General features: G+C 51.7%; 2 protein-coding genes across 2 annotated transcripts in view; both read left to right on the forward strand.

Moving 5' to 3' along the window:
• The window catches only part of Ggt1 (gamma-glutamyltransferase 1), a 25,272-nt gene extending 4,391 nt beyond the window's left edge, over positions 1-20,881 (forward strand). Inside the window, exons 3-15 of the mRNA XM_031347879.1 lie at positions 6,792-6,915; positions 7,422-7,586; positions 9,113-9,243; positions 9,397-9,483; positions 12,545-12,737; positions 13,065-13,222; positions 14,334-14,483; positions 15,434-15,570; positions 19,284-19,471; positions 19,624-19,751; positions 19,851-19,963; positions 20,055-20,168; positions 20,592-20,881. Coding sequence (XP_031203739.1) covers positions 7,426-7,586; positions 9,113-9,243; positions 9,397-9,483; positions 12,545-12,737; positions 13,065-13,222; positions 14,334-14,483; positions 15,434-15,570; positions 19,284-19,471; positions 19,624-19,751; positions 19,851-19,963; positions 20,055-20,168; positions 20,592-20,738 — 1,707 coding nt within the window. The 5' untranslated portion in view covers positions 6,792-6,915; positions 7,422-7,425 and the 3' untranslated portion in view covers positions 20,739-20,881. The remainder of the gene's footprint in view (positions 1-6,791; positions 6,916-7,421; positions 7,587-9,112; positions 9,244-9,396; positions 9,484-12,544; positions 12,738-13,064; positions 13,223-14,333; positions 14,484-15,433; positions 15,571-19,283; positions 19,472-19,623; positions 19,752-19,850; positions 19,964-20,054; positions 20,169-20,591) is intronic.
• A 3,259-nt stretch (positions 20,882-24,140) lies between these two features.
• Positions 24,141-27,500, forward strand: part of Ggt5 (gamma-glutamyltransferase 5) — a 24,673-nt gene continuing 21,313 nt past the window's right edge. The window contains exon 1 of the mRNA XM_031347117.1: positions 24,141-24,661. Within this exon, the coding sequence (XP_031202977.1) occupies positions 24,489-24,661 (173 nt within the window). The 5' untranslated portion in view covers positions 24,141-24,488. The remainder of the gene's footprint in view (positions 24,662-27,500) is intronic.

The raw sequence follows: 27,500 nt of genomic DNA on the forward strand, positions 1-27,500 counted from the left end.
GAGGAGAGGGGAGGGAGAGGAGGAGGGGGTCGGGAGAGGAAGGGGTCATCCGACAGGCAATAGACTATGAAGACCCTGAGGCCTAAAGGCTTGAGCCCCCTTTGTTGGAAACTGATCTTATCTCATTTAATGAGAAGTTTCGAGGGCTTAAACAGAGGGAGTCCCTACTTCCCCTGCAAGGGACACACACACACAGAGTCTGCCAGACTGCCCTTATCTAGAAAGTTGAGGAATTAGGAAGACTTTTAGGTCATCCGTCCAGTTGGAGTAGCAGCCCCTCCCCACTCTGTTGGCCCAGATCGTCTAGAAGGTCAGCCTCGATCTGACAATCCCTCGGGGAACAGACTCCTTGGATCTTGTAGGATCTCGGAGGCTTTCAGCCATAACATCTGCTAGGATGGGGCATCTGGCTGCATCTTCCCTCTCTGTGACCCCAATTTGAACAGGGGAGCCTAAGTCGCCCCTCCTCGTTGATACACAGCTTCTTTACGCTCCGCTTAGACCCTCCGGGTCCAGGTTTCTTCTCGGGAACTGCCCGCGACTCTGAGTTATCCCCCTGCGGTTCCAGGTTACGGATGCCTCGGGGATTGGAGTCCGAGCCAGTCCTCTCTCTACCTGGAGTAGTTTCTGTACCTTTAAAGCCTCCTCCTATCCCAGGCCAGCTAGGGGAGGGAAGGGAGGAGCTGGGTCACTGCTGGGGATGGGGACTTCGTCTTCCGCAAGTGTGGAGCCGAGAGGGAACTCAGCACGTGTCTGGCTGTGGCCCAGCTGCTGTGTGACCCCAAAGCCCTCCTCACCGTCTCTGAGCCGCTGGACATCTTAGGTGGGGCAAATAGACTTGGGGGCCCCCAGGAATGTGTGGAGACCTGGTTCTGTCCCTCGGTTCCGTCCCATGCCATTCCAGAGGCTCTAGTGAGCCTCCCAGAGTCTCCGTGTAGCCACCTGCGCAGCAGGAGTGCACCATATTCCAGGATAACGGGGCGGCAGGCTCGGGTGCCCTAGTCCCCCTGGGTTCACACAGGTAGGCAGAACCCTATTTCTTATCAGATAGTTTGGCTTAAGGAAGTCTGGTCAAGCTTCTCTCTCTTTCTTTCTCTCTCTCAGTCCCTCTCTGACCCAGGTGTAAAGCGGGTGTAGGGGCTCAGAGTGAAGTCACCGACTGCTCAGAAGTAGCCTTTGGGTCCTGGTTCTCGGGGAGGGGGGGACGGGGGGGGCTGGATTTGAGATCAAGAGTGAAGCAGCCGGAGCAGGAGTGATGGTCAGCGATCCGGAGACACTGTGCCCTCCAGCCGTGCCTGCCCCTCTCTGGGCTTGGGGTGGGGGCGGGGCAGAGACCTTTGTGGTGAGTCATTACCCAGCTCCTGGAGGCTCTGTCACCTTTAGATCTTTGAGCCTAGGCACTTTCATCTCTTCCATCAGGCTCTGGGCAAATAGTGCTTTTTCATAAAAAACACTTTCACTTGGAAGGAAGGGTCTAGGTGTGTGTGTAAAAAGGGTATATAGGTGCGCGTACGGTTATAGGTGGGTGGGTGTGAGCATTATGGGTGTGTAAGGGGTATAGGTATGTGTAAGGGTTATAGGTATGTGTGTAAGGGGTATAGGTGTGTGTGTAAAAAGGGCATATAGGTGTGCATACGGTTATAGGTGTGTGTGAGCGTTATGGGTGTGTAAGGGGTACAGGTATATGTAAGGGGTGTAGGGGTGTGTGTAAGGGTTATAGGTATGTGTATGAGGGGTATAAGTGTGTGTATAAAGGGTATAGGGGTGTGTGTAAGGGGGTATAGGTGTGTGCATAAGGGGTATAGGGGTGTGTGTAAAAAGGGTATATAGGTGTGCATAAGGTTATAGGTGGGTGTGTGTGAGCATTATGGGTGTGTGTGTAAGGGGTATAGGTATGTGTAAGGATTATAGGTATATGTGTAAGGGGGTATAGGTGTGTGTGTAAGGGGTATAGGTGTGTGTAAGGGATATAGGTATGTGTAAGAGGGTATAGGTGTGTGTGTGTAAGGAGGTATAGGGGTGTGTGTAAGGGGTATAGGTATGTGTAAGGATTATAGGTATATGTGTAAGGGGGTATAGGTGTGTGTGTAAGGGGTATAGGTATGTGTAAGGGTTAGAGATATGTGTGTAAGGGGTATAGGTATGTGTGTAAGGGGTATAGAGGTATGTGTAAGAGGGTATAGGTGTGTGTGTAAGGGGTATAGGTGTGTGTGTAAGGGGTATAGGTATGTGTAAGGATTATAGGTATATGTGTAAGGGGTATAGGTGTGTGTGTAAGGGGTATAGGTATGTGTAAGGGTTAGAGGTATGTGTGTAAGGGGTATAGGTATGTGTGTAAGGGGTATAGAGGTGTGTGTAAGGGGTATAGGTATGTGTGTAAGGGGTATAGGTGTGTGTGTAAGGGGGTGTAGAGGTGTGTGAGGGGGTATAGGGGTGTGTGTAAGGAGATTATAGGTGTGTGTGTAAGGAGTATACGTGTGTTTGTGAGGGGATTATAGGTGTGTTTCCTGATCCTCTGTAGTCCACGCCAGTTCAGCAAATAAGGCAGATTCAAACTTCAGGTCTGAGTGAAGGAAGTGTCTTGTGAGGATCCAGACAGGCCTGAGAGGCAGAAGAGGGCTGTGTCCTTCCCAGCATATGGAGCGGGTGGGCCGCCCACCTCCCTGGCACAGCTGATCTTGGACAATTTGCTAACTTCAGTTTCTTTTGTTCATTCTCTCTCCCTCTCCCTCTCTCCCTCCTTCCTCTCTCCTTCCCTCCCCCCTCTCTCCACCATCCCACAATGTAGCACTGGCTGGCCTTGAACTCACGGAGAACAGCCTGCCTGTGCTCCCTAGTGCTGAGAGAAGGCTTACACCACCACGCCTAGCCTTTGTGTGTCGTTTCTCACTGGTGGATGGGTTCTGATTGTGTTCAGTTTGACTCCCACAGCCCTGGGACTTCATAGCAACCCACAGCTCTAGATCTGTTGAAGGAATAGCAGAAACACTTCGGTCTGTCTGTCTTACATGTCTCCACAGGATCTTGGGAACCTACTTTGCTCAGCCTAGATTCAGCTCGTGTGTATGTGTAATTGTGTGTGTGTGTGTGTGTGTGTGCACATGTGTGTATATGGTGTATGTGCATGTGTGTAGTATGGTGTATGTGCATGTGCAGAATGTATATACATAGTATATGTGTGTGATGTAAGTGTGTGGTATAGGTGTTTGTGTGTGCAGTACACGTGTATACAATGTGGTAGGTGTGCAGTATGTGTGTGCATGTACAATGTGTGTCTGGTTTATGTGTGTGCAGTATGTGTGCAGTATGTGTGTAGTGTGTGTGTGTATGTCCAGAATGTTGTGTGGGGTGTGTGTATGTGTGTGTATGCAGTGTGGTGTGTGTTGGTACGTATGTGCTGAATGTGTGTGTAGTGTGTGGTGGTATTGGTTGTATGGTATGTGTGTGTGTGTGTTTGTGCAGTATGTGTGTGTGTACAGTATGTGCATGTGGTATGTGTATATGGGTATGTGTATGCAATGTGGTATGAGTTTGTGTATGCAGTATGTATGTGTGGTACGTGTATCTGCGCAGTGTGTATGTGGTGTTTATATGTGTGCAGTGTGTATGTGTGTGCAGTGTGTTTGTGCAATGTATGTGTGTGCAGTGTATGTGTGTACAGTGTGTGTGCAGTGTGTGTGTATGTGTAGTGTGTGCTGAGTGTGTATGTATGTGCAGTGTGTGCTGAGTGTGTGTGTGCAGTGTGTGTGTATTGCAGTGTGTGCTGTGTATGTGCAGTATGTGCTGAGTGTGCATGTGTGCGCAGTGTGTGTGTGTGCAGTGTGTGTGTATTGCGGTGTGTGCTGTATGTGTGGTGTGTACTGCCTGTGTGCATGTGCACCCAGCATCTCTAGTATATGAGGTTAAGCACTGCTGAGTACAGGGAGCTGCCACACTGTGTGCTGGAGTCAGGGAAGGACCAGTGAGGACCAGGAGGGAAGTAGATGCCCCTGAGGCAGACCCGCATCTACTTAATCTGGGGCGGGAACTGTGAAGCAGGATTGCCCTGCCGGATTATATGACTTTGGGCCAGGTCTGGCTTTCTCTGGGCCTCGTCTCTCTAAGCTGCTCCCTGTCACTGTCTGGGTCTGTGGGCTAATGTTCCTTGAATGGTGGTTGAACCGGTCTGGAAGTGGAGGCCCCAGGCCCTGTTCCAGGAACACCCGGCTGCCTTTGACCAATAGGGTACAATGAGACCTCTTAGATCTAAGCTATGGTCTAGTGCCTGGGGCTACCCCTATTTTATTGCCTCGGGAATGTTTTTGAGGACATCGTGTCTGTCTCTAAATTCACAGAGGGACTTAGCAGGGGCTGTCTGGAAGGGTTCACCGGTGGCCTCTGCCCCTCCGAGGGAACCAAATCTGGAAGTGGGGGAGGGGGCAACCCCTTTCCCAGGCTCTTAGTATCTCCCCCCTCCCCCTCCCCCCTCCCCCCCAGCCCTCCTGGGGCTGCATGAACTTTAGTCACCTGGTGACAAGCCTAATCGCTGCTGCGCCTCCTTGCTGCTGTGACGTCAGCATTGACCATCCTCCCCGCCTAGCTGAACCTCTTACAGAGGACTCCCTATCCCACACACCCCACTCAGAAGCCTTCAGATGCCCTTCTAGGATGCTGGGCACCCCTTAGCTGACCTCTTGCCCCCTGGGATTAGGTAAGCACATGGGTTCAATCCTACTACGTTATTAACCTATGCTGCGACCCCTTTCCTACCTCTACCCTGAGGAGATGCCCTAGCACAGATCCTGATCCCAAGTGGGGGGTGGGGGCCCTGAGCCAGTCTGTAAGGGTGACAGACAGGTATGGCTCTGGCTGCTTCTGGGGGGACAACCAGCTCTGTGGACAGGACTTTCTTGGTGGACCTATATTCCTCCTCCCTATCCCAGAACTGTCCTCTGAGGAAGAGGGGTATCTCTCCTGGGTCCCCACTGCCTCCAGCGCCTCTGGGAAACCCACCAGAGTCACAGAAAGGGAGGGGTCTGGGCTTGAGGACCAGTGCCTCAGTTTCCCTCCCAACACCGATTTGGGTGTAGCCAGGCCCTGCACATTCTTTTAGTGAATCTTTGAGAGAACTTGGGGGTGGAGGGGTGGGAAATGGAAGCCCAGGCTTCCAGCAGGGGGTCTTCCGCTTGGATTGAAACATCTGCTGGAAGGAGGCTGGGCCAGCCCTCCCTGTCCCAGGAGGAAGGGACAGGGGTCAGAGGATCAAGGCTGCCCACTTCCCAGGCTCTTTGGAACCCCACTGGGTGCCTTTTGGGGTTGTTGGGTGGATACAGGAATGGCTGGGTAAGGAAAGGTAAAACCGTGTACCATGGGAGTCACAGATAGTTCGCCTCAGCACCCTGAGACCCCGGGACCCCTTTAAGTTTATACCTCCAAAGCTAAAATAAATGAAGTCCAAGATGCCGCAAACCAGAGCCAGAGATGCGTGAGGCCATGGACAAGAGCAGTGGCCACGCCCATTTCCTAACCTCCTGCATAGATGGGAGTGTTCTGTATCAAGGATGAATGATGCCACACGTGGCACTGGCCTGGCCCCTAAGATTCCCTTGAAATCCTCAGTGTGACTTTCTCACCAGAAATCCCAGACCTTGACCTTGGTCCACCCTAGGGCCCAGGGTATCCGTATCAGGCCTAAAGAAGGGTATATGAACTATCCTTTGGACAACAAGGTCAGGGCCTGGGAGCCACTAGGGATGGGAGGAACCCAGCAGCTGCCTCTTGGGGGACCAAACTAACCAGAGGAGGGACAGGAGTCCTCTGACCTGTGTCTTCAGGTCAGAGTCGTGCCTAGATTCGGGCAGGGAGAGCTACGAGAGAGGTTGTTGGAGAAACAGGGTGGTGTCCCCTTTATCCTGGGGTTTAGTTCCCTCCTCTGCCTCGAGAGTTGCAAATCTACTTTCCCACATAAGATGAGGCTGCCAGGCACCAAATCCTGTTACGCCAGCCACCCCACCAGCCCCACCCTCCAATCCAGGGGACAGGAATGCCAGCAATGCGCATGAGTGTTTTTCTAATGCGTTTTCCTTGAATGTTTGCGTGTGTACCATCTGCATGCCTGGTGCCCACAGAGGCCAAAGGAGAACATCAGATCTCTTGGTACTGGAGAGTTGATGCGAACTGCCGTGTGGTTTGCTGGGAATGGAACCCAGGTCCTCTGGAAGAGCAGTCAGTGCTCTTAATCACATCTCTCCAGCCACCCCCCCTTCTTCTTTTTTTTTTTTTTTTTTTTTTTTTTTTTTTTTTTAAAGATAGGATCTCACACTGTAGCACAGGCTAGCCCAGAAGCTTATGCTGGACTCAAATCCGCCACAATTCTGCTTCAGCTTCCAGAGTGCTAGGGTTGCTACCATGCCCAGTTTTAACATTTTACACATGCCCATCCAAGTTATTAAAAAAAAAAAAACACCCCGGCAAGTGAGGGCAGTGTGGCACAAAGTCCCACCACAGGTGCATGCCAAGTCCAGTCTCAGAAGGGCCTGGACCCTTGACCCCCCTTCTCTTCGGTTCACATGCTGCTCTTCCTACCAAATCCCAGGCTTCCACATGAATCTCCACCCAGTTCTGTGACCCCCTTCCCCAGGCAGCTCTTGGGAGAAGTCATGCATACATGGAATCGGCTGGCAGCCTCTTGGGCTCCAGAGTTCAATGGGAGACGGGAAATCAGCTAGAGCCAGAGGGAGCTCGGCACATCGGGCACCTCCAGAAAACTTCTGGGCCTGCCTCACGTTTAACTTTGTGGTTTTTTTTTTCAGGACTACCGAGAGGTAGCCTGCTCTAGCCGTTCAGGGAAGACTGGTTTCTGCTGAGTGTCGGGGAGTGTTCCTGCCTATCCATACGGCTGATCCCCAAGAAAGGTTTGGGGGCTCCTACTGGACGGTAAGTCTTGACTCATGCAGCTAAGCACTGGGTGTCTCCTTGAAAGACGTGGTAGGCGTCCAACCTCAAGCTATGTTAGAGGTCCAAGGACAGGGCCAGGCTCTCTGCTAGAGTCGGGCACTTAGAAGGAAATTGGAAGCCTATCCTCTGTAGAGTTTATCTCCAGACAGTGGTGGCTTGGCTCCTGTAGGCAGGTTCCCAGGGCATGTGGAGTCTGAAGAAAGGGTCTCTTTAGGAAGGTCTACCGAGAAGGAAGTCTACACGGGGATGAGTCCTGAAGACAAATGGGATTTGTGATAGCGGAGGTAGGATCCAGAGTTTCTGGCAGAAGGAATGGCCTGGCCAGAGGTCTGGTGGCTGGACAGCTTGCACATTTCTAGGAGGCAGAAAGGAAGGCCCAGGACTGTGTCCCCGGGGCTTGACTTTAGACTGTGCCCAGTTGCCTGGGGGATGGTCTGGAGTTCTCAAGGCCTGGCCTTACCCTACTCTTTCTCACTGGGCTACAGAGCCATGAAGAATCGGTTTCTGGTGCTGGGCCTGGTGGCTGTGGTTCTGGTATTTGTCATCATCGGCCTCTGCATCTGGTTGCCCTACACCTCTAGGAAGCCCGACCATGTGTACTCCAGGGCGGCCGTGGCCACAGATGCAAAGCGCTGCTCAGAGATTGGACGGTAAGTGGGTCTGCTGAGCTCGGGCATGACTCGGGTTCCCCATCTGTAACACGATGAATCCATTGAACTGCTCATCCTTGCTCTGGACTTTCTCGCTAGCCTCTGTCTAGGGAAAAGGGAGAGTGACCCGAGAGCCCCTCTTTTCAGTGTGGTGTCTCTTTGAAAAATACTGCTGTCCGGTTTTCATTTTGGATGGTGTGGGTTTTCTCTTTCTTTTTCTTATTTTTTTTCTTTTAAAGATTTATTTATTTATTTTATGTATATGAGTATACCACCATTGCTCTCTTCAGACTCACCAGAAGAGGGCATCAGAGCCCATTGCAGATGGTGGTGAGCCACCGTGTGGTTGCCAGGAATTGAACTCAGGACCTCTGGAAGAGCTGTCAGTGCTCTTAACCGCTGAGCCATCTCTGCAGCCCCTGGTTTTTTGGTTTTTGTTTTGTTTTTTAATTTAAAAAGATTATGTGTTTGTTTTGCCTGAGGGTATGTTAATGCCCCACTTGCATGCCTAGTGCCCTCAGAGGCCAGAAGAGGGCATTGGATCCTCTGGAACTGGATAACAGACAGTTGTGAGCTGCCATGTGCTGGTACTAGGAATTGAACGGAGGGGCTCTGGAAGAGCAGCCAGTATTATTAGCCACGGAACCACTCTGCAGACTCTGCCCATGTTAGAATCTTATCTCGTTATATTGTAAAAGTCATTTCCCATTTAGAGACATAGTCGGAAAAAATGTTATTAATAAAAAGTAGCCTTTTTTTTCTCAATTAGAGCATGTATACTTGTTTGCTTGGAAAACAAAAAATATATATGTCTTTAAGAAACAAAAACTTGCTAGACAGTGGTGGCACACGCCTTTAATCCCAGCGCTTGGGAGGCAGAGGCAGGCAGATTTCTGAGTTCGAGTCCATCCTGGTCTACATAGTGAGTTCCAGAGCTATGTAGTGAGAGCCTGTCTCAAAAACAGAAAGGAAGAGAGAGAGAGACAGAGAGAGAGAGAGAGAGAGAGAGAGCAAGCTTTGGGGCTAGAGAGATGGTTCAATGATTCAGACTGTGTGCTGTTCTTTCAAAGAATCTGAGTCCAGTTCCCCACAGCAACTTACAACCGCCTAACTCCAGTCTAAGGGATCTAATGGTGTTCTCTGACCCTCATGGTTACCTGCACGTATACACACACACACACACACACACACACACACACACACACCTAAAAAAAAAAAACAAAACAAAAAAACCCAAACATATCACCTGTAACCTCAACCCCCGGGATAAGACCCAGTCTCAATAAACTAGACAGGTGAGCCCGCCAGGGAACAAAAACCTGGCCCAGCTGAGCATGGAATCTCATGTCTCTCTACTCAATACTCAGGAGGCTAAGCTTTGGGGCCAGCTTGGGCTACACAGTAAGCCCGATGCAGCATGAGATCCTGCTCAAAGCAGGAACACCCGGCACAGGGTCTCTCTTCTGTCTTCTCTTGGGCAGTCCTGAGAGTCCTCAGGTTCTTGCCTTCCCTTGTGCTGCTTGTAGGGACATCCTACAGGAAGGTGGCTCCGTAGTGGATGCAGCCATTGCAAGCCTGCTGTGTATGGGGCTCATGAATGCCCACAGTATGGGCATCGGGGGCGGCCTGTTCTTCACCATCTACAACAGCACCACAAGTGAGTGCCCATGGTCGGGCGGGTGAGTGGCTCGGGCTCTCCCCCTCCCATCAGCGTGAGCTGGTCCAGAGCAACACAGTTGGGTGTCTCCTGGGCTCCCTTGGCAGGAGAGGCTGGGGATAACCTGGCCTGCCAACATGTTTCTTTTTATAGAAAAGGCTGAGATTATTAATGCCCGTGAGGTGGCTCCCAGGTTGGCCAATACCAGCATGTTCAATAACTCTAAGGACTCTGAAGAAGGTAAGCCATCATACAGATCAGCACTCATGGGGAACGCGTACCGGTCTGAGGCCTGGGGGCAGCGCTGGTACCCATGCCACCCTTCCATAATGAAGGATTAAATCGTCCCTAGGGGAGGGATAGGATAGGTTCTTTCGTTTCTTCTCAGCCCTGCACTGAGCCACCTGTGTGGAGAAAACATGGAGAAAATAATCATGTGGACCCTTGGGTTTAATTCCTCGCATGCACATCGCGGCTTGCAATCACCTGCCACCCCTATCCAGGAGAATCTGACGTCCTTCTTCTGACCTCCTAGAGCACTTCGTGCATCTAGTACATACATGCACATGCAGGCCAAGTACTCATACACATAGAATAAATAAATAAATAAGGGCATCCAATCTCATTCCAGATGGTTGTGAGCCACCATGTGGTTGCTGGGAATTGAACTCAGGACCTCTGGAAGAGCAAGCGGTCAGTGCTCTTTTTTTTTTTTTTTTTTTTGGTTGTTGTTTTTTGAGACAGGGTTTCTCTATGTAGCCCTGGCTGTCCTGGAACTTACTCTGTAGACCAGGCTGGCCTCCCATTCAGAAATCCGCCTGCCTCTGCCTCCCAAGTGCTGGCATTAAAGGCGTGCGCCACCACCGCCTGGCGCGGTCAGTGCTCTTAACCGCTGAGCCATCTCTCCAACCCATTTTTTTTTTTTTAAGCCTGTTTCGCTTCTATATTGAACACACGCAGACCTTCTCCCTTGCCAATGTTTCGTAAACAGTTCAGTGGGTTGCCAGCTACGTAGCCTTAACTAGCCTTTAACCACCGCAGATCATCACCAGACAAACACACAGGAGGGTGCTTCACGGAAGGGATGTGGGCATCCACGCGTTTTGGTATTCCTGGGGGTATCTGAAGGTCCCCTAGGGCTGGAGAAAAGATACTGTGTTTATTCCTGTCCTACAGGTGGCTTGGTAAAACCCAGGGAGGTCATGGAGACCAGGTGAGATTACACAACTCCACAGCTAGTAACACAGTAAAGCTGGGATTGAAGTAGCCTTCGGCTTTGAAAGCAGACAGCTGAACTTGGAGCAAGCGGCCACTGTGGCTGTTCTATAGCAGGCGAGGTGGTCAGGATCTGGCTTCAGGGGTCATTCAGCCCAGGTGGGCCGTGGGGCTTGCTGGATGATCTGTTCCTAATGAACTCATTAGCTCCTTGAAGATGTGATCCGGAAAAAGTAAGATAGATTAGGTCAGATGGGGAAATTGAAGCACACAGAGAAAACGAAGCTAGTACCGGGACTTAGGTCCGTAGATGGGGAGGAAAGGGCCTGCCTTAAAGTTTGTTACTGTTGCTGTAATGAAACACCATGACCAAGAGCAGCCTGGGGGAGGAAAGGGTTTATTTTATTTCACTCGCAGTTCCATAAAACAGTTCGTCATCAATAGCAGTTCATCAACAGCAGTGAGGGCAGGAACTCAAGAAAGGCAGGAACCTGGAGGCAGGAGCTGAGGCAGACAGAGGTCATGGAGGGGTGCTGCTTACTGGCTTGTTCCTCACAGCTTGCTCAGCCTGCTTTCTTATAGAATCCAGGACCACCAGCCCAGGGATGGGCCCCACCCACAATAGGATGGGCTCACCCCATATCTGGCAATTAAGTAATTGCCCTACAGGCTTGCTTATGGTCCGTCCAATCTTTTTCTCGGTGGAGGTTCCCTCCTCCCTGATGACTCTAGCATGTGTCAAGTTGACAGAAAACCATCCAGGGTGTGGCTGTTGCTGCTGACCTTGCTTTGGCATAGTCTAGTGGAGCCCAGGAATTGTGTGGAACAAGACCGACTGAGGGTAGCTCGGACTGAGAGATGGGAGGTGTGAAGGGTCTGGCTTTCCTCAAGTTTTGTGGACAACCATGGTCCTGACACAGGATTTCACAAATGGAGGTCCTCTGAGGACTCGCCCAGTCATCTAGGGCAGCAAACGCCAGCCCACGGCCACCCGCTAAGAAATATTTGCCCAACACTTGAGCCTTGGAGATCAGCTATGATCTGATACCCAGGAGGTCCTGAGTTCGAGCCCCAGCATTACCCTAGCAACAAGCCCCTTCCCTTCCAGGCTACCCTAGCCCCAGCCATTAAATAGATTGGGGAAATGCTGCTTTTTTTTTTTTAATGTGGCACTAGAACAAACCAGACATGCATCTGACCACAGAGTAACAAACACACCAGTTCTTTTCCTGCTTTCCTTTATAGAGGGGGTCTTGGCAATCTACCGCAGCTGCATTTGAACTCCTTCTGTAGCCCAGGAAGCCCTTAAACCTAGCGGTCTTCCTGCCTCAACTTCCCAAATGTCTCAGTCAGGGTTTGTATTCTTGCACAAACATCATGACCAAGAAGCAAGTTGGGGAGGAAAGGGTTTATCCAGCTTACACTTCCACACTGCTGTTCATCACCAGAGGAAGTCAGGACTGGAATTCAAGCAGGTCAGGAAGCAGGACCTGACACAGAGGCCATGGAGGGATGTTCCTTACTGGCTTGCTTCCCTTGGCTTGCTCAGCCTGCTCTCTTATAGAACCCAAGACTTCCAGCCCAGGGATGGCACCACCCACAAGGGGCCCTACCCGCTTGATCACTAATTGAGAAAATGGCCCACAGCTGGATCTCATGGAGGCACTTCCCCAACTGAAGCTCCCTTCTCTGTGATAACTCCAGCCTGTGTCAAGTTGACAAACAAAACCAGCCAGTACACCAAGAACAGGGATTATAGCCCCAGTGACCATACCCAGCCACTAACTAACCTTCTACCCGACTCCCACTCCTACCTCCAAACCCCATCTGTCTTTTTTTCTTCCTTCCTTCTTTCTCCCTTTTCTTTTTTTAAGATTTATTTTATTTATTATATGTAAGTACACTGTTGCTGTCTTCAGACACACCAGAAGAGGGCGTCAGATCTCATTATGGATGGTTGTGAGCCACCATGTGGTTGCTGGGATTTGAACTCAGGACCTCTGGAAGAGCAGTCAGTGCTCTTGACCGCCGAGCCATCTCTCCAGATCCTGACTTTTCTCTCAAGCTCCGCTCATCTGGTTCCTAGGTGGCCTTTCGGTGGCCGTTCCTGGTGAAATCCGCGGTTATGAGCTGGCACATCAACGACATGGCCGGCTCCCCTGGGCTCGCCTCTTCCAACCGAGCATCCAGCTGGCTCGCCACGGCTTCCCTGTGGGCAAGGGTTTGGCAATGGCCCTGGACAAAAAACGGGACATCATTGAGAAGACCCCTGCCTTGTGGTAGGCAGCCTCATGTCCGAGTGGCCCATCCTGGAAAGGGTTGGTGGAGCTGCGCTCTGCTTTTCTGGAGTCTGCCTCTCAGTGGGGTTAAACCCTTCTCACTGGGTGTGCAGACAAAGTCAGAGCCTGGTTTAGAGGCCCCAGTGAACAATGAGGCCTGAGCAAAGGGGACACTAGGAACCCCAAGCGAGAGGGTAGCCTACCTATGGACAGGCTCTACCTGTCTTTATCCTCTGCACCCTGAGGACAAAAGGGTGAGGGCTGGGTGTGAGGTGTAATAACTGGGTTCCCACTCCTGCCGCCTTACACGAGTCCTCTCTGCCCCAGCGAGGTGTTCTGCCGGCAAGGGAAGGTGCTTCAAGCGGGAGAGACGGTGACTATGCCGAAGCTGGCTGATACGTTACAGATATTGGCCCAGGAAGGTGCCAAGGCCTTCTACAATGGGAGCCTCACGGCCCAGATTGTGAAAGACATCCAGGAGGCTGGTGAGTGGGCTGGGGTGAGGAGCTCCACAGGAGGAGCCCTGAGTGGCTCTGAGGTGCTCCCTGCCTCGGTTGGTCCTCTGGGTCCTCAGGGAGCACTTGGCGGGGAAGGGTCGGGCATGGATTCACTTGGATTCGTAGCTCCTGGCTCACACCAGGCTGAGCAACACAGGAAATCCCTTAAGAGTGCGAAGAGAGGGATGGGCAGCCCTTGGGGCCGAGGAAGACACAGAGGATGAGGATCTGGAAGGATGACCTGCAAGGAATGAGTCGCAAGGGCCATCAATGGCCATCAGGCAGAGAAGAGAGGACAGACAGCTTGGGCTAAGCAGAAGAGGGAACTTTTGACTCATTGGGAGGGTGACAAGACCCAAGGGCTTGGCCTTGTGCACATCATTCTTGCCCTGTTTGGAGAAGTAGGAGAATCAGCATATTGACTTTTTAAAAAAAGATTGATTTATTTATTTTATGTATATGAGTACACCATTGCTCTCTTCAGACACACCAGAAGAGGGCATCAGACCCTATTGCAGATGGTTGCGAGCCTCCATGTGGTTGCTGGAATTTGAACTCAGGACCTCTGGAAGAGCAGTCAGTGCTCTTAACTGCTGAGCCATCTCTCCAGCCCGGCATATTGACTTTAACTGCTTTAAATCCTACTTAGAACTAGTTCCTCAGAGAATTAGGAGACTTCTCCCATCCACCCAGTCATCAGTGGGGGATGGGGAGGGGGGTTAGTAAGGGAAAGATGGAGGCAGGTATTATTCCACTTGGGAAAGACCCTTGTGCTGTAGAGAAGAAAGGTTGGCCAGGAGGCTGTTGTTTGAGCCTGACATAGGTGGTAAGCAACATTAGAGCCTAGGGGTCCCTGTGATGGTCAGGGCTGTCTGTTTGATGGCCCTGTGGTCCCTTCTAGTGGTATAGAACATCTTCTCACTATGGGACACACCTATCCTTCTCTTCAGTGGTGATCAAACTCCTTAAATAGCCCTGATCCCATAGTGTACCCTTGGCTGTAATTCTTGGTTACAGCCTGTACCATGCCCAATGGTAAACCCAGTCCCACGTGATACAGTCCTGTCCCCAACCATGATTCAATGCTGTCCCATGGCAGGGGGCATCATGACAGTTGAGGACCTGAACAACTACCGTGCAGAGCTGATTGAGCATCCGATGAGCATCAGCCTCGGGGACTCCACCCTGTACGTGCCCAGCGTCCCACTCAGCGGGCCCGTGCTGATTCTCATCTTGAACATCCTCAAAGGTGAGATGTCTCTCTCCGGCCCCGCTGAGGAGCGGGGACAGAGACCCAGTGGAATGTCCCACCCTGCCTTGAAACTGACCCGCAGTTTCACGAACCGGGTTCTGCCTCCACCAAAGGGAGAAAGGAAACCTGAAACACAGAGTTCGAGAACAAAAGGACACTGGAGCCATGTTGAGGGTTTCCAATCAAGGCTCTCTTTTACTTGGGGGGTTCAGCATTTATATACAAGAGAGCATAACTGAATATCTAGGTTACAACGACATTTGAATAACATAAGGAATTCGGGAGGAGTCAGGAAGAGTCCGAGCAAAGTCTAGGAGGAGGTCAAAGGGAAACCGGCTGCAGGGCTAAAGGTGTAAACTCAGGGCGTCTCGCAGGTCTCAGCTCCGGGGAATGGCTGGAGGCGCAGTCCACAGTTGGGGAGGAGGTCAACAGCAGATGTCTTCAGGCTGTATACGTGCCTGCTCTGGAGTCCTCTAGGAACTCATAGTAGTGAGTCATTGGTTCAGGCACAGAAAGCATGAGTTGAGTCTGCAGTGGCAAGCTCCGATGTCTTGCAGCTGAGGGACCCAACACTGCCTCATGGCTTGTAGCCTCCTGGAGGCAGCGTGGAGTGCCAGGGCTCCTCACAAGGGGTGAGAAGGCTAGGGGGTGATGCTTAGTAAAAATGTTTAGGAAGAGTCAGGGAGTTCAAGGCAGGAGCCTTGTCCAGAGTGTGCTTCTGTCTGGTCTAAGTGAGCTTCCTGAAGCCCACAGACCTTGGCACCCTCAAGGTGCCCCTGTCAGATTAATGTTGGCATGCCCTTGTCTTAACCATGCCTTTCGTGGCCACTGCTGTTGGTGATTACGTATTTCCTTTCCTGTGGCAGAGGGCGGGAAGCATGACTCAGAGACATGTTGACCCCCTCGAGCCCCAGTTGCCTACCAATATGTGCTTGGGTACCATCCAGGATTCAACTTCTCTCCGGAGAGCGTGGCAACCCCAGAACAGAAGGCACTGACGTATCACCGTATCGTGGAGGCCTTTCGGTTTGCCTATGCCAAGAGGACCATGCTTGGTGACCCCAAGTTTGTCGATGTGTCTCAGGTAAGAGGGTACCCCACAGTGGGTGGGAGACATGCCAAAGGGGTGCTGGGTGGGTGAGCTCTGAAAAAAAAAAACCACCCACCCCACCGGCTTCATTTGTGCTTTCTGAACCGAGTCTGACCTCAAGGTAGACTCATTACCATGTACCCTGACCTCGGGTGGTGGGTGGAGCTCATAGTGTTGGAGAAACTGGGAAAAGCAGACTTGACAATGGATAACTGGTGCCTTGTTATCCTGCCTCCAAACCCGACACCTCTGCAACCCAGCTCCTATCTCAGATCCTTTACGCATGCGTGGGCCTTTGACCTGGAAGATTCTGGAGCCCTGTTACTTCAGCCTCTTAGTGCTAGGATTACAGGTTCCAGCCACCAAGCCTACCCTCACTTTCTTCCAGTTTGCAAGAATGTATCCACAGGAAAACCAACCTAGAACATCAGTGCACACCTGTGCGCTTTCCCTGGTTCCCCTATTGGATTGTGAGCGGGGGTGGGTTTTTTTTTTTCTACAACTCTTTCCTTTCTCTTTAACCCCTACTATCCCGGTCTTCGTTTCTCTGGGTAAGAAACCAATGCCACAGTCCAGAGTACATTCCCTAGAGCGAGGGTGTCACACACATTGGGTGAGAAAAACTAATATCAGGGTCACATGACTCATTATCTGCCAGAGGTGGCGCCCCCACCCCAGGGTCTCTGTTATCTTTTAGGTTTAACATTAATCAGATCACATCCTACCCTTTGCCACCATGCCTCTTAGGGTAGATCATTTGGTTGCTGCGACAAAACCCGAGAGGAACAGGTTTCTATGCCTGCAGTAAAACAGAGAGACCATCATGGCAGGAAGGCATAGTGGAGCCAAGATGACTCTGAGATGACCAGGAGGCAGAAGACATGGGAAGGGACCAGGGCCATGATCCATCTTTCAAAAGCACGCCCTCGGTGACTAACCCATGTTCCCCAACAAAGGCACTGCCTTTCACATGTCTGTCACTTTCCAGTAGTTCGTTGACACTTCCAAACCGAGCCACACATGTCACCCTGGGCCTTCAGGGGGCTGAGGCACCAGTCAAGGCCCCCCTGTAACACATACAAAGTCCTATCCTTTCACCCTATCTCAAAAAAAAAAAAAGAAAGAAAGAAAGAAATCTATCAATGGATCAAACCATTGAGGTGAGAGCTATCTGATCCAGTCCTCTCAGAGAGCACAGATACAGAGATGAGCATTTTTTTCAAGACAGGGTTTCTCTGTGTAGCCCTGGCTGTCCTGGAACTCACTCTGTAGACCAGGCTGGCCTCGAACTCAGAAATCCGCCTGCCTCTGCCTCCCAAGTGCTGGCATTAAAGGCGTGCGCCACCACCTCCCCAGAGATGAGCATTTTACTAATTGCCTGGGAGTCTTTCAGTGTAATCAAATAGACAGCCAAATTAACCACCACACTGCTCCATTCCCTTCACCTGCAGAAGACCCCGTGCTGTTTTATCTTTTTTTTTTTTTTAAGATTTTATTTATTATTACAGCTAAGTACACTGTAGCTGTCTTCAGACAGAACCAGAAGGGGGCGTCAGATCTCATTACGGATGGTTGTGGGCCGCCATGTGGTTGCTGGGATTTGAACTCGGGACCTTTGGAAGAGCAGTCAGTGCTCTTCATCGCTGAGCCATCTCTCCAGCCCTGTTTTATAGGTTTTTTAAAGCCAGTGGTCTCGAAGCATGGTCTGCAGCCTTGTTCTGCTTCTGTCTGAACAGATCCAGGCTGCCGCATGCCTTTGCTTGAACGAGACACTCTCTTTGCTAGGCTCCGGTATAATAAAGGACGCCGGGCCACACCACACTGTGCTTTGAGGCCATACAATTTTTGGTTTTTTGAGACAGGGTCTCACTATGTAGCTCTGGCTAACCTGAAATTCACTTCTCAGACCAGGCTGGCCTTGAATCCACAGAGTCCTACCTGTCTCTTCTTTTTTGAGCACTAGAATTAAAACCATGTGTCACTGTGCCCCCTGGAGGGGGCATAAGATTTATTTGATGCTGAGGAGAATTTGGCAGGGTCTAAAGAGAAAAGAGAGGATCTGCTACCGCTCAGAAAGAGCAAGCGGGGGGGGGGGGTTGTTTAGGGCTTTGGTGGAAATGGAACAGGGTACCTTGCGGCGTGAGGGAGGGTGAAGGGAATGTTGTTAATGCTTGACTAAAATGGAGGTGAAGGAGAGGTCACAGTTAGTTCAGATGGACCCCGTTGTACCAGTAGCCCAAAGGTCCCAGAGTCTGGCAGCCCAGGCTCTGTACGTTTTCACTGGGGGATGAGAATGGGATACGCCATTCTGGAACCCGAGAATCTGGGGAGCTCCTTAGAGTCGGAGACTCAGAGGCAGGCAGGGTGTCTGCCTGTCTCTGTAAACTTCAGGGGTCCAAGAGTCAGCTAGTGGGTGGAGTTAGAAAGAGCTACAGGGTGACCCTGAACTGACTGTGGGCTAGGGTTTAAGCATTTCACTTCTAGAGTCTGGATGCCTGGGGAGCCTGCTACAGCTTTACAGATAGATTCTGAACTGGGAGGGGATTTATCAATAGATGCATGGCTAGGAAGACAGGGAAACTCTCCTGCAGGTGTGTAGTCAGCTTGGCCTTTTCTTTAGTAGTAGTCCCAGTGTCCCTTTCTTTCTGGCTGTGCCCCCATTTCCTTTTCCTCCTCCCCATCCTCTCTCGCCCATAGCTCTTAGCAGCCATCGTGTGCCCACACTGTGTTTGCAAACTTCACACGTGAACCTGTGTTCATGAGCTCACATACCCAAGTAGAGCTCTTCAGGGTGTTGTGGGTGTGTGTCCCAAAGCAAGCAAGTCCTTAGCTACCCCTACATCTGGTCCTTCTTTAGGATTTACTTCCCTAGTTAACGTCAACTCCAGGCCAAAGACCTTAAGGCTACTATCTTTTTCTCCCATCTTCATCTGTCACATGGTTGTCTACAATCTTCTCTGGGACCCCCAGATGGAACCTATGAAAATGTTTCTCATCCTGTTTATTCCTCCTACTCCACATCTGCGTGGCTTGTAGCAAGAGGCCAAAGTCAAGGGCCTTTGTACTTTCCTCTCAGGTTTCTTTTCCTTCTTTCTTTCTTTTTAAGATTTATTTATTTATTATTATATGTAAGTACACTGTAGCTGTCTTCAGACACACCAGAAGAGGGCATCGGATCTCACTACGGATGGTTGTGAGCCACCATGTGGTTGCTGGGATTTGAACTCAGGTCCTCTGGAAGAGCAGTCGGTGCTCTTAACCACTGAGCCATCTCACCAGCATCCCTCAGGGATCATGCAGGGCTCTTTAGGTGCCATCTCCACTAGAATGCTTCCTGCTTCTCCTTTTCCATCCCTGTCATCTGGCCCCTCGTTTCCAGTACTCTCTCTGCCTGCTGGTGTTCTCTCCACGTTACTAAGATCCTCCTTACTGGATGCTCAGCTCTGAGCACTTGCAAGGAGTCCCATAAATAATCACACTGATCCTGTAAGAACATGGCAAGGGTCTAGCGGCTAGAGGTTAGAGAGGGTGTCAAGCGGGACTTAGAAGGTGCCGTCTCTGGTCCTGGGGAGGTCCTGGTTTAGTATAGAGGTAAGTGGTCAGATCCACGGCTGGGGCTTCCTAAAACCAGCCAGGACAGCCCTGTTGCATCCCCTTCCCCCCTGCTCCCTCCTAACCTCCTCAGGCCAGCTCTGGGGTCTCGGCAGGTGATCCGCAACATGACCTCTGAATCCTACGCTACTCAGCTCCGAGCCCGCATCACTGATGAGACCACCCACCCAACCGCCTACTATGAGCCCGAATTCTACCTTCCAGATGATGGGGGCACTGCTCACCTGTCTGTGGTTTCGGAGGATGGCAGTGCTGTGGCCGCCACCAGTACCATCAACCTCTAGTAGGGGCTGTGCAGCTGCTGGGCAGAGCAGGGACCTGGGGGGTGGATGGGAGGTGGGGCTCCCAGTGAGTGCTCTTGGCCTGGGCTGGGTAGGGACCGGGTGGGGAATGGCTGGGTTGTATATACCGTGATCTGAGCTGGCCTATCTTCAGCTTTGGCTCCAAGATCCTTTCTCGGGTCAGTGGCATCCTGTTTAACGATGAGATGGATGACTTCAGCTCACCCAACTTCATCAACCAGTTCGGGGTAGCCCCCTCACCAGCCAATTTCATCAAGCCAGGTGCGGGGTGGGAATGCCGGGATGCAGGATGTGAGTTGGGAGGGGGCTGGTACCCTAGCCAGGCAGCTGACCAGCATCCCTGTCTCTTGCGGATCATAGGTAAACAGCCGCTTTCATCCATGTGCCCCTCAGTCATCGTGGATAAGGACGGCAAGGTTCAGATGGTGGTTGGAGCTTCGGGAGGGACCCAGATCACCACATCCACTGCATTGGTATGGTGCCTGCGCCTGTCCTTTCCTGCCCTCCATCTCCCCTGGCCCTTGCTCCCCGGATATACTGACATCTTGCTATACTTTCCTCCAGGCCATCATCAACAGCCTGTGGTTCGGATATGATGTGAAGAGAGCCGTGGAGGAACCCCGGCTGCACAACCAGCTTTTGCCCAATACCACAACCGTAGAGAAAGACATTGATCAGGTAAGGCTGGTAGGCTGGGAGCTGAGGAGACAGAATCATGGTGTGGGATGAGAGAGCATCCTAGAGGTTGGCTTCTTCTGAATCAAACAGTCGCCAGGCCCTCCGCATAGAACATCCTGAGCCCTTGCTCAACGTCAGCCAAACAGCCAGCTCCTAGGAGACCTTAGAGGCTCCGGCAACTCTAAGTCTTCCTGTTCACGTGACCGGAAGTAGACCCCCCAAGCAGGGTTTCTCTATGTAGCCCCGGCTGTCCTGGAACTCACTCTGTAGACCAGGCTGGCCTCGAACTCAGAAATCCACCTGCCTCTGCCTCCCAAGTGCTGGGATTAAAGGCATGTGCCCGGCTGACTGGTAGTTCTAACTGGGTTTGTGAGGTCTCATCTGTGGCCTCGCTGAAACCCGCCCTGCCCTCTTACCCCCCAGGTGGTGACTGCAGGCCTGAAGACTCGGCACCACCATACAGAGGTCACGTCCACCTTCATCGCTGTGGTTCAGGCTGTGGTTCGAACCTCAGGCGGTTGGGCAGCTGCCTCAGACTCCAGAAAAGGCGGGGAGCCCGCTGGCTACTGAGTGCCCAGAAGGGGCAAGACTGACCTGCAGCCAAGGGACGGAGAGAGTGGGAACAGGAACAAGAGTGGGACTCTGGAAGAACGTGCCGCCCCTGGGTGGGACAGAGAAGCATAATAAATGGAGACCACCGCCAAGCTGCGAGAGAAGCCTTTGTGGGCTGGACTTCCCATATCATGGGCGTTCGTGTCTTGTGTATGAAATGTAGCCATCAGGCTTGGAGAATGACGAGGCAGGATCCTAAGACTCACCCTGATGTTAGTCGTGAGGCTAACACCCAACTTTTTAAGTGGGGGGATCTCACTGTGCCTGAGAGTTAGGGGGAAGAGGTAAACAGAACACCTAAATTGTCCTAAGCAGTAACACTTGCAATGTCAGCCACTAGAGGGCGCCCCGACCTTGCCGTTAACTGGTACAAAGCAACGTGGAAGCCGCGGGAGGGTAAAACTGAAGGAGAGTAAATTAGATAAGAGACAAAAACAAGGCAATTTGGCTAGGGCCACACTTGAGGTCACTTTCCAAGCACCAACCCTGAGTGAAATCCAAGCTTGTCTTGCAAAAGGCCCACTTCTCAAACAAACAAACAAACAAACAAACAAACAAAAAACAGCAGGTCCACCAGCTATTAAGAAAGCTACATGTCCATGAGGGGAACACAGCTCAAAATGGGTGAACCCAGAAGAGCACGGTTAGATACAACCCTCCTTGTCTTAGTCAGGGTTTCTATTGCCATGATGAAACCCCATGACCAAAGCAGCTCAGGGAGGAAAGGCTTTGGCTTACCACTCCATATCATAGTTCTTCAGCAAAGGAATCAGGATGGGCACTCAAGCAGGGCAGGAGCTGATGCAGAGGCCATGCAGGGGTGCTGCTTACTGGCTTGCTCCTCGTGGCTTGCTCAGCCTGCTTTCTTATAGAACCCAGGACCTTCAGCCCAGGGATGGTGCCGCCCACAATGGGCTGCACCCTCCTCCATCAATCACTAATTTAAAAACTGTCCTGCAGGCTTGCCCACAGCTGGATCTTACGGAGGTATTTTCTCAGTTGAGGCTCCCTCTCTCTGATGACTCTAGCTTGTGTCTATAGAACTCACAGCTGTGACCCTAAGACGAGAGACATAATAGTGAGCCACAACCGAGGTAATCACAACCTAAGAGCTAAATATTGCCCCTCAAAGTGAGCACAAGTTGGGGGTCCCTGTTGGAAGGGGCCCAGTGGCTGGAGGAGGGTCCCAGGAGACTAGACATCCTGGTGCTTCCAACCTGCCCATGGAAAGCGGGGTTTTCCTGTAGTTGTGTTCCATGTCTGGGCCCTAAAGGTCTCTATCTCTGGGGTTCCTTGGGGAAGATGGAGGCTGGGCTGAAGGGGGGCACCAGTCATTCCTCAATTCATAATTGAAGGGGAGGAAGGCAGGATTCCCTAGGCCAATATATTGAGGTATGGTATATCAGTGTTTCATGCCCCATGGGACTGGTGGGAGATTTCCACGGACCCAGGGTACTTGAAGTGTACCGCACTCTCCCAGACCCACTGCGTGGCGTGCAGCCCAGAGCTTCTTTGGGGTCTAGGGGGGCTTCGAGTGACCGTTCCTTTCTGTTGTCCTTTCCATGTCACTTCGTGGGTAAGGGCCTTTGGGGTCACCAGAACTGGTCTTCCCAGTCAAGTTCAGTATAGGATACCAAGTCTTGAGAATCTGCAGAGCTGCCTCTGAACTCTGGTCTATGCCTGACCAGGATGTCTCTCTCAGCCAGGGACAGGGAGGGGAAGATAATCCACCCTTGTGTTTGCTTGCCCCCTCCCATCCCTAACATTGCTTTGGCCTTAGGGGACTGTGGCCGGTCACCCGGGAATGTGCTTTGGTTCCCGGTTGATTAATGGCATTGTAGTGATGGGGACAGTCAGGACGGGGAAGACTCCCACAGACACTCCTCCTCCCCTCTAGGAAGATGTGGGAACAGGCTTACAGGAAGCTTCCCTGGCCCAGGCTGGGCAGCAACTCTAGATGTGACACTTAACAGGATGGGTGGCCAGTGCAGGCATTCCCTCTCTGAGCCTCATTTTTTTTTTTTTTTTTTTTTTTTTGGCAGTGCCAAGCCAGGTGTATGAAGATGGGAGGGGGGCCATGCTCAGTGGAAAGAGAGCGAGGGATGATGGGAAGGCACTGAAACAGAGAGTCCGGATCAGAGTTCTTCTGCCCTGCACACCTGTTAAGTCTGATCAGGAGAGCACACTGGTGGGTCCTCACTCCTCCAGCTGCCTCCCACTTGAACATCCTGAGGCCATGGAGAGACAGGACCCAAGGCAGGCCCCCTAGAGAAGGAAGATTGCCAACACAGCAATAGCCGTACGTACTTCTGGACCCAGCGAGTCAGCCATTGGACCTCTGAGCTGCAGAGAAAGGGAGCGTACCCAGGCAGGACAACCTCACTCTTTAGAAGTCTAAGGTTGAGTTTCTGGGTCACCACGTCCCAGGGGATGATTCAGCAGCACTGGGTGTCGGGGCACTAGACATCTGGCCTGTCTGCTCACCCACCCCACGCTCATATATATGGGTGAGGCTGTGCCAGGCTGTAATAAAATGGTCCTGACGGGGCTGGAGAGATGGCTTGGTGGGTAAGAGCACTGACTACTCTTCCAGAGGTCCTGAGTTCAAATGCCACATGGTGGCTCACAACCATTTGTAATGAGATCGGACGCCCTCTTCTGGTGTGTCTGAAGACAGCTACAGTGTATTTATATATAATAAATAAATAAGTCTTGGGCAGGTGAGATGGCTCAGCGGTTAAGAGCACTGACTGCTCTTCTGAAGGTCCTGAGTTCAAATCCCAGCAACCACATGGTGGCTCACAACCATCCATAATGAGACCTGATGCCCTCTTCTGGTGTGTCTGAAGACAGCTATAGTGTACTTACATATAATAATAAATAAATCTTTAATAAATAAATAAATAAATCTTTAAAAAATATTTTAAAAGATTTATGTCTAAAAATAAAAAATAAAAATTAAAAAAAAATGGTCCTGAGTGGCTACCTTGGTCCACTTTCAGCCCCATCCCTGTACCAGGTGGGTGGATAGATCGAGAGGCTGCCTGGGTAGAACCAGCAGGGAGTGTGAGGCTGGGGAGTGGAGCTTCATCCTGCAGGAGACAACCTGACCCTGAGAGGTTTTCCTGGAAGGCAGGAAAGCAGAGAGAGAGAGAGAGAGAGAGAGAGAGAGTCCCCCTGGGTGCACATTGGGATTCAGGAGTCTCTGGGTGTTGCTGGGGCAATAGGACAGGCCATGGGATCAACTGGTGGCGAAAGAGTTAACAGCGGCAGCTGGCCCTTCTCAAGAAAAAAACTCCTTGTAGACGCCTGGCCTGCCTCCAAGGTCGAGCCTCGGGAGCTAAAAACTGGAAGTTCAGACCTGTGGCTAGATCTGCCTCTGAAGGAGAGCCTAGCGGTAGCCTGGCCACAGTCTGCCGTCTGTCTGTCCGTCCATACACCCGTCTGGCTGGCTGGCTTCTTATTGCTCCTCTGTAACCTGCCTGGCCACCTATCTGTAAGGCTGTCTGTTATCCTTTCTGTCCAGTTGTCTGGCCTGTGTGACTGTCTGTCTTGTTGGACCCATTGATTTTTCCCATCTGTCCAGTCGCCTGAGTTCACCCTGAGTAGTTTCTTTTCCCTTCAGTTTGTCAGTTCAGTTCGTCCCTCTGTCTGCCCACCGCCCTGTGTGTCCAGTTACCTCCCTCTCTCTCCCTGGACCATTGAGCCATGGCCTGGGGCTCTAGGGCCACGATCTGCCTGGTCCTGCTGGGTGTGGTTCTGGGTCTAGTTATCATTGTACTGGCTGCGGTCCTTTCTCATCGCCAAGCCTCTTGCGGTCCCAGCGCCTTCACACGCGCTGCCGTAGCTGCTGACTCTGAGATCTGCTCCGATATTGGACGGTGAGTAAGAGGTGGGTGTGAGCTGGGTGGCCCTTGGCAGCTAGCTGGCTGCGCCTGGAGACTATGTAACTGGGATGAGGGGTGTGAAGAGGGCCACGTGAGTGCCGGCTGTGCCTGCTGTGAGGTTAAGGGTCATGTGTGGTTTGGAGTCCTAAGGCAGTCCCAGGACCCTTGCCTAAAACGGTGTAGGTGTGTCCATAGGGAAGATGGGGACTCCGGACGGTGTTGCAAAGATAGTGTGAGTCTATTGTTGAAGAAGGTCGTCTATACAGTGCTGGTTGGAAAGGTCGGTTGAATGAGACCTGCTACTTTGTCCCTGCTGGTCTTGACCAAGACTGGACCTTTTTTATAACCCTGGGCAAGGGGTTTCAGGGACCCATACGTGGGTCCATCCTGCAATACACAATGCCTCCCAGGGAGTGGAGTAGCTGATGTGAAGGCTGGGAAGGAGAGAGAGAGAGAGAGAGAGAGAGAGAGAGACAGAGACAGAGACAGAGACAGAGACAGAGACAGAGATGACAGAGAGACAGAGACGACAGAGAGATAGAGAGAGACAGACAGAGACAGAAAGAGAGAGAGGGAGATGGGGAGGGGAAGAGAAAGGGAGAGAAAGAGGGAGAGAGAGGGAGAGGGAAAGAGAGAGAGAGGGAGAGGGGGAGACAGAGACAGAGAGAAGAAGAGAGGGAGAGAGAGAAAAAGAGAGACAGAGACAGAGAGAGGGAGAGAGAGAGAAAGAGACAGAGAAGAAGAGAGAGGGGGAGAGACAGAGAGAGGGAGAGAGAGGGAGACAGAGAGAGAGAGACAGAGACAGAGACAGAGATAGAGAGAGAAAAAGAGGGAGACAGAGATAGAGAGAGAGACAGAGACAGAGAGAGGGAGAGAGAGAGAAAGAGACAGAGAAGAAGAGAGAGGGGAGAGACAGAGAGAGGGAGAGAGAGGGAGACAGAGAGAGAGAGACAGAGACAGAGACAGAGATAGAGAGAGAAAAAGAGGGAGACAGGGATAGAGAGAGAGAGACAGAGACAGAGAGAAGCTACCGTGGGTGTTTCCTGACCTTCTTCCAGGAAATTCAGCCCATAGGAAGCGTCTGCTACCCACCTTGCTGCCACAGGACCAGCCTGAGGCAGGAAGTCATTCCTGGTCCCCTGCCTCCCACTGAGCACCTGAAACCCTGGGCAAGTCTCTCCTTCCTTCAGGTCATCTGAGTATCCTTCCCAGAACATCTGCTGGGTAGCCCACGGTCGGGGTTCAAGTGCTTTGTAAACCCAAGGCTGGGTCCCGCAGCAGGGAGAGTGGTGGTCCCGGCTCAAAATAACAGGCCAGCATGCTTTTTTGTACTGTTATGGAATTCACCTTCTGTCCATCTGTCTGTCTTCCTCCCTTCCATCCTTCCATCCACCCTTCCTTCTGTCCACCCTTCCTTCTGTCCACCCTTCCATCTGTCCTTCTGTCTGTCTGTCCACCTGTCCTTCCTTCTTTCCATCCTTCCATCTGTCCATCCTTCCTTCCCTCCATCTGTCTGTCCATCTGTCCTTCCTTCCTTCCTTCCTTCCTTCCTTCTTTCCTTCCGTTTGTCCTGCCTTCCTTCCCTTCTCCCTTAATCCATCTGTCTACCCATTCTCTCCCCCCTCCCTCGCTCACAGTAGCCCTCAACCCTGCTAACCTGGTCCTTTGAGTTCCCAGACTTCCTGGAGGATTCATGTCTACATTAAACTTGGAAGTCGATGGAAATAGCACCCTGGATCAGTAGGGACAGTCCTTTCTACATCACATGGTGTTCCCAAGGGAGATTCGACATCTATTTAATCCTCCCAGAATGCAGAGTTATAACTGAGGTGGGGTCTGTGTGCACGCTCAGGCCCCACAGAAAACCAGCCAGATGAGCAGCGCCCCCCCACCACCATGAACAGAGGGATGTGTTTCTTCTATCTATGAGGAAGCTCTCTAACAGCAGGTGCTTGGTCTGGGAGGGTCAGGCTGTGGTTGGTGCTTGGAGCCTGCACTCTAAACTCTAAAGCTTCCCCTGGTGAAAAGAGGATGTGGGTTCCCCCACAGTGTTTTGGCAAGCAACTCTCCTGCTTCCTGTTCTTGTTTTAAGAAGCCAGGGGTGGGACGCTTATGGACCCAGCGATTTACCATGAAAGAGTAGTCGGTGACCATAGCCAGGCTAGGCCTTCAGGAAGGTACCTGTGGTGGGTCCCCTGGCCAAGAGCTTTCCATTCGACTTAAGATGTCTGCCCAGGGGGAGAACCTGGCCAGTGACACAGCGGGAAGTCTTGGTGCTACTGTCATTCTCCCTTAGTGTTGCTACTGCTATTCTTGCCGGGATAGGAGGGCTGTGGAAGGGCCAGTCTTTCTAAAGTCCTCCACCTCTCCGCTTTGACCCCAATCTGCCCAGCCCTGGGTACTTAATGGCCACAGCTTTATTTACCAAAATTACAGAAGGTAAGGCTCCTTTGAGGTTCTGGGGAATAGGTTTCTGGGGGGTTGCCATCTGGACTGACACTGGGTTACAAGTTAGGGTGACAGACCCCAAGGGTTGAGTGTGGCCTGGCATCTGAGGGTTGCACCCTTAGTTTAAAGGAGAACAGTAACACAAGCCAAACTATATGGCACCACGTGGGCCTCAGTTTCCTCTCTGTGCCACCCTCCTTCATGGGACAGCTGAGAACACACAGGTGAATTCACCTCACCCACTGGCCATGTCCCTTCAGTAGCTCTGTATAGAGTCATTTGCCTCGGTTGATCTGGACATAGACCATCATCTCAGGACCTAAGGGAAGATTAGGGTGTGACTCCTGGTCCCCATCTTCCAGGGCTTGGGCTTCAGTTTCTCCTC

This window comes from Mastomys coucha, unplaced genomic scaffold (genome assembly GCF_008632895.1).
Source record: "Mastomys coucha isolate ucsf_1 unplaced genomic scaffold, UCSF_Mcou_1 pScaffold3, whole genome shotgun sequence".
NCBI classification, from domain to species: Eukaryota; Metazoa; Chordata; class Mammalia; order Rodentia; family Muridae; genus Mastomys; species Mastomys coucha.